This window comes from Berghia stephanieae, chromosome 8, assembly GCF_034508935.2.
Source record: "Berghia stephanieae isolate SIO BIC M18660-M18661 chromosome 8, UCSD_Bste_1.3, whole genome shotgun sequence".
Classification (NCBI taxonomy): domain Eukaryota; kingdom Metazoa; phylum Mollusca; class Gastropoda; order Nudibranchia; family Aeolidiidae; genus Berghia; species Berghia stephanieae.
In genome coordinates this window covers 31,375,909-31,382,814 of record NC_088367.1, presented here as the reverse complement: position 1 = coordinate 31,382,814, position 6,906 = coordinate 31,375,909, and the positions used below count along the sequence as shown (strand labels likewise).

General features: G+C 37.0%; 1 protein-coding gene across 6 annotated transcripts in view; it reads right to left on the bottom strand.

The window, feature by feature from the left end:
- Window positions 1-3,310: 3,310 nt before the first annotated feature.
- The window catches only part of LOC144977829 (uncharacterized), a 26,467-nt gene continuing 22,871 nt past the window's right edge, over window positions 3,311-6,906 (bottom strand). For all 6 annotated transcript variants that reach the window (XM_078923229.1, XM_078923230.1, XM_078923234.1 and 3 more), the window contains exons 9-10: window positions 4,160-4,288; window positions 3,311-3,669 (exon numbers count right to left, since the gene is read on the bottom strand). In XM_078923229.1, coding sequence (XP_078779355.1) covers window positions 3,605-3,669; window positions 4,160-4,288 — 194 coding nt within the window. In that variant the 3' untranslated portion in view covers window positions 3,311-3,604. The remainder of the gene's footprint in view (window positions 3,670-4,159; window positions 4,289-6,906) is intronic.

Here is a 6,906-nt window from a genome sequence, read left to right as displayed (position 1 = left end):
AAGTAATCTCATTCCAAGGCAAAGACAGAAAGCATGTTGGTAACCAGATATAATGGGATAGAAGACACAGTATGTACAGCCCTGCCCACTATGGGAGGTCAGGAACCCCACCCAGGCCAATTTCAAGCACAGGGCCACCAGTAAGGATGGTCTAAGAACAATGGTAGGAGAATGGTGTTCTATTTTTATGAAGAAATAGTCGTCATTTCATGTTTTGAAAATATACATTTGAAAAATGGCCGCCTGCAACCATGGGTCAATTGGATTCAGTAGTCTGATGTCACGCGCCCGGCAACGGCGGCTATCTTGGTTCTAAACAAAGAAAATCATTACTTTTTATTCTTCATGCTGGCTAGAACTTTTCATTCCCTTTTCATGTGCCTTGTGATCAGAATGTGTAAAAGTCAAAACATGATCAAATTGATGGGGTTTTTTCCTCTGGATACGCGTTTAAGCTCGCCAGAGAAATATTTCATACGGCGTCCGCCATTGTTCCGATAGTTTAGAGCCAGTGTTACTAAGTTACCATGCGTCATTAGGAAGGAAGTGACGTTATGACTTTTGAAGACTATTGACCAATAGTTTGAGGTACCAGGTAATGGTTTACCTTTGTGACAAGTTAATATTTATTAAAATTACACCATTTACTGTATAAAAACGACATTGGAATAATTATTAAATATCTCATTATAGCAAATATTAATCATAATATTCGTATCACAATGACTTCAACTTTTATCAATCAATATATGAAAGTGGTCTACAGAACTAGCGTTTTTTCCCCTTTCAAATCAAATGCTATTCCAAATGTTAACCAAACGTTGAACGTTGAAGAATTTAGTATAAATTTAGTTTTACACCTTGAAATATACATTTTAAAATGATCACCTCTTGTAAAAAATAACAGGTTAAAATGTAAAAAGGCCTTATGGATCCACTTCATACATTAACCACACGATGACGTCTATTGATGGACTTTGGACGCTTTGGAATTTACTCACAACATATCGCCAGCTGAAGATAACATACCAACCCACACATTTTGGTGTAATCTTGACCGTTTTTAGAGAGTATGCGCTAGGCTAAGCTCACAACATTGCCATCGGGAAGTATAACTGACGAACACACAAAACTATGTGTCACCCTGAACGTTTATAGTCCGGTTCATACAGTTTAGTGAGAATTACTCATAAACGCGGATGGCATAAAGCAATAACAAAGACTTGAGTGACTTCAACTTCATACTATCTATAGTATGAATGATAGAATTTAGTGAGAAGGACTCACTAAAATGGCTGGTCAAAAACAACAACAAAGTGCTGAGTGACGTCAATTTCGTTCTATCTATATTTTAAATTTAGATAATCCAGAGTTTTTAATCTGTCCTCGTATGACGTGGATTCTAACTCAACAAGATTCAAGTATTAACTGTCAGGCTATAGCCAATAAATCACAAAATTTGATGGCACATACATGAAAGAGAGAAAAAAAATGATTAAACAAACCAACAAAATAACACGGTGCAACTAATAATTGTGGTAAAAAATAAAATGATACCATTAATTACCATACAATATACAACAATGAGAATAACAATTCTTACAATAATAATAATAATAATAATAATAATAATAATAATAATAATAATAATAATAATAATAATAATAATAATAATAATAATGACGATGACGATGATGATGATGATGATGATGATGATGATGATGATGATGATGATGATAATAATCATAATAATGATGATGATAAAATAATAATAATAATAATAATAATAATAATAATAATAATAATAATAATAATAATAATAATAATAATAATAATAATAATAATAATTGTAACGTGACGTCACTTCCCTCGTAATGACGCATAGTAACTTAGTAACTGGTTCTAAACTATCGGAATAATGGCGGACGCCCTTATGAAATACTTCTCCGACGAGCATAAAAATGTATCCAGGAGAGAAAAACATTATAGATATGATCATGTTTTGACTTTCATACATTCTGATCATATGACATGTGAAAAAAGTTCTAGCCAGCATGAAGAATATAAAGTACCAATTTTCATTGTTGAGAACCAAACTGCTCGCCGTTGCTGGGCGACGTGACATCAGACTACTGAATCCAGTTAGCGAGCAAATTTAGGGCTAACCCAAACCCGAGACTGACTCCGACGACCCGGCACTGCCGTCCTCTGCCGTCATCCGGATAAAGACGTCGGACAAGGACAAAATACTAAGAATAAAGAGAAGAGCCGCTAGAACAACCCATACCAAGCACCCGACGTCCTCTGCCGGTTTTTTTTTTTCGACGGCAGATGACGGCAGTGCCAGGTCATGGGGGTCAGTCTCCGGTGTGGGCTAGCCCTAATGCTACGAGATCTTCTCTGTGTGGAACGAGACAAACGTGTAAACAAATAAGACGCACATGGAATAGCTCCGATATTGGGTTGAATAAAATTCAGAAAAAGTGTGGAGCGGGTACTTTTTATCAATAATGTTGAGAAATATAGGGTATAGAGAATTGGATTCAATAGTCTGATGTCACGTCGCCCAGCGACGGCGAGCAGCGTGGTTCTAAACAAAGAAAATCTGTACTTTTTATTCTTCATGCTGGCTAGAACTTTTCGTATGTCACATGTAATCAGAATGTATAAAAGTAAAAGCAAGATTATATTTATAATGTTTTTCTCCCCTGGATACACTTTTATGCTCGTCGGAGAAATATTTCATAAGGGCGTCCGCCATTGTTCCGATAGTTTAGAGCCAGTTACTAAGTTACTATGCATCATTACGAGGGAAGTGACCTCATGACTGTTGAAGAGTATTGCAATTTAGGAGGTGCAGGTACGTTCTTAGAAAATGAAATGTTTTCTAAACATAAATTCAAGGCGTCTTGAAATTCTTTGAAAAATCCAATTAAAGATATGTTGTTTTTAAAATATAATATTGATAGCTTTGGCTTTGAAAAAAAACGAAAACGAAGTAATGATGCTACGCTTTGAGTTAAAAAATTCATAACATCCGTCAGCCGGATATAACGTATACAAAATTATGAGTATCGTTAGGGCTACACCACACCGGAGACTGACTCCGACGACCCGGCACTGCCGTCCTCTGCCGTCTTCCGGATAAAGTCGTCGAGCACAGACAAAATAATAAGAATAAAGAGAACAGCCGCTAGACCTACCCATACCAAGCTCGAAAAAAAAAATACGACAGAGGACGTCGGGTGCTTGGAATGGGTAGGTCTTGCGGCTCTTCTCTTTATTCTTAGTATTTTGTCCGTACCCGACGTCTTTATCCGGACGACAGCAGAGTACGGCAGTGCCGGGTCGTCGGAGTCAGTCTCCGGTGTGGGTTAGCCCTTAGACGTTTATTGTCCGATTAGTACCATTCAGTGACAACTACTCATATAAATGGCTGACTAAAATCAATAACAACCAGCTGCATGACGTTAAATTTCATTATTCTGTTGACAAAGTGTACCGTCGTCCCGCTCAGCTGTTCGGTCATAATGGTCAAGAAATGTCGTGATGAGGGTCAGATAAGGTGTTGAGACTATTTTAGGCGGGCGTCAAGAGGAGAGAGTTAAAGAAGATTCTGTGTCAACAATACACTCCAAACCATCACGAAGGATCCCATAATGACAGCACCTGCAATGAAATGGGAAAATAAACGTAATACATTTTAATGTGTGCATAAAAACTCTTGCTACAAATGGAGAGGCAGATTATCTGCTTTAGTTTGTGAGCGAAATGACCAAATGTGAAGTTGGATACTTCTCAAATTGTGAACACTTTTCATTATGTGGGCCATTTTGAACAACACTTTGCAATGTTAACAATGCCCTCGAGCACATGGAAATGTAATATAGATTAGTTTTCACTAAATTATATGACCCAGACTATGACGTTTAAAGTTATTTGCAATTCTGTGTTGGCATGTACAATTTGGCTGGCGGATGTTGTGAGCATTTTACCTAAACGCATAGCATCAATAGGTTTATTAAGGCCAGCTTTTAAGGTGTGTAAAAAAAAAACCCCGCGTTTTGATTGGGTCAATAGTTATCGTTTAATTAGATGCACGGCAGAAATAAGTGGTGAGAATTTTACTAAACGCATTCCACAAATTCGGTTCACTTACCATTCGAGCATTGTTGGTTCTTCACCCCGTAACCCTCCAGACATCGGCATTTTCCGTCATCACAAATCGTCGTGTCCGTGTGTGGAACTCGCTTACAATCACTTGCAAAACGGCATACGATTTGGTCCGCTAAAAATACATTAAAATGATTATAATATTAAAAAATGTTAAACGAAAGACTTTTGTCATGATCATATCATATAATATAATATCATATCATATCATATCATATCATATCATATTATAACATATCATAACATCTTATCATATCATATCATATCATATCATAACACATCGTATCGATATTCTACAATATGATATCATGTCACATCATGTCATCTTTGAAATCATATCTTACTACCTCATATTATGCAACGGCTAAGAATTATTTTAAAAAAAATTGACATCTCTCTCTCTCTATCTCTTTCTCTCTCTTTCTCTCTCTCTCTCTCTCTTTCTCTCTCTCTCTCTCTCTCTCTCTCTCTCTCTCTCTCTCTCAGGGGCGGTTGCTGGCTGTTTATTTCAGGCGGCATGGATCGAAAACACATTCTCTCACCGTACCCAAGTGTAAAAGGATTACCTGACCGGAAACAGTGTTGTCTATGTTGGAGGAAAAAAGTTTTCTCGCCCAACAGACATCATGTCTCGTCTTTCATGTTGCTATTGGCTTAGGAGTCATTTCTAAGTGTCTTGAACACACTCAGTGGATATTGCGCAATGTCAATGTTCTAGTGGGTTTATTTTTGTAGAATGTGTGTTTATTATTGTGTATTGGGAAGGGGGGGGGGGGGGCATGTGTGGTTTGAATTTGTTGAAGTTGTCTATGGATCCTTTCAAAGTATCGGTATGGATTGCGATACATGTCTGCGCATTGAGATTTGTGAATATGTTTTTAACAAAAAGAACGACACTACAACAGCGATTAGACAGTCATATAAAATTTCTTCCTTGGAATATCAACGGTGATAACAGTCAAAATTTCCAACCTCAATGAACTACTTATCTACTCCTAAGACAACACATAATTGGATTCAATAGTCTGATGTCACGTCGCCCTGCAACGGCGAGCAGCGTGGTTCTAAACAAAGAAAATAGGTACTTTTTATTCTTCATGCTGGCTAGAACTTTTCGTATGTCATGTAATCAGAATGTATAAAAGTAAAAACAAGATCATATTTATAATGTTTTTCTCCTCTGGATACACTTTTATGCTCGTCGGAGAAATATTTCATAAGGGCGTCCGCCATTGTTTCGATAGTTTAGAGCAAGTTACTAAGAAACCATGTGTCATTACGAGGGAAGTGACGTCATGACTGTTAAAGCCTATTATAAGTTGGACTGCTGTGTGTGTCGGGTTAATGGACTGGGATTTTTATTTATAGCATCTTGGGGCTCTGCTCGGTGGATGATATTATGGAATTGAATCATTCGTGTGAATGTCTTATGTGAGCTATTACTGCGATGTCGTCAGGGAGGTTCTTCCAAAGTTTTATTGTAGAGTTGAAAAACGAATTTTGGTAGAATTCGGTTATTTCCTATGGTCGAATTATTTTGTTGTTATGGCCCCGTGTGATTTCCTGTTGCTAGATTTATGTTCTTTAGAAAATTAGTTGAAATATGCATAAAACTATGTAATAGACAAACTGAAATCATGCTAAATTCTCTATGTACTTGATGAGGGAAATACGGAATGCTTTTATAATAGGGAAGAAAAGTGTGATGTCAACAAACTGGTTCCTATTTCATTGAAAGTGTAAAACCATTCTTCCGCAGGACTGAGTACATGCCCTATGTAAATCATCTTTCCGAGGTCAGAGTGATGGCATCCAATTTTCTAGTCTAAATATATGTTGGTCGTCAATAAAGATCATCCATCGTCGCCCTTTCACGTCCCGTAATCCTAAGAATCTGCCTATACATACTGCTACTGATAGACAAGGTAACCTGTTCATTATAAGTACTCCCAAGGACTGGTTACATACACACTCCCAAGGATTTAGGAACCAAAAGAGTAGAGGGTTTGATGTCACGACTTTTCGTCCCTATTGGACAGATTTAAGGAGAATCTGTGACCGGCTGTCTCAAAGCGGTAGTTTGTGGGAATGAACTAGATGCAAGAAAGGCTTCTTACTCACATTCTCTCACCCTACTCAGGTCCTTTGAAAAAAGCACCAAGGCATGATTTGTTGTTGTCTTTCCTTGCTCCCTATTTTAGCATTGAAATCGCCCGTGATTATGATGTTGTTATGTAGGTGCATGGTCTCGGATTATCAATTCAAAATTTCATTGTATAATCTCTCTCTTACTGTTGAATATTTTTTTTTTGGATGTCCCGGAAGTAGGAATGAGGGTGTTGATTATAAGTTGTAGGCTTCAATTTTAGAAAGCATGGACTTGTTTTAAAGTTCAAAACAGATATTCTTTCAATTATACCCAATATGAGTTTAAATAAGGTGTTAGTCGGTTTGATATTAGAAAATCAAGCCCTCCCTGGATATTTTCATGTTCACGTGTTATGAGACGGCAACCTCGTATTATTTCATCATTAGCCTTGTCTTTCGTCTCTTGTATGCTTACTACGTCTAATTTGTAAAAAAAAATGTCTCAAAACGGTATTAAGTCGGGATGATTAAGATGCTGTAAATAGAATTTGTAGCCAGAAATATTAAGCTTAAGTTGAGTTTGTATGCTTTATAGAGAAGAAGGAATATCGTATTTTACTGTGCTAAAAATTAACGTTTCATATT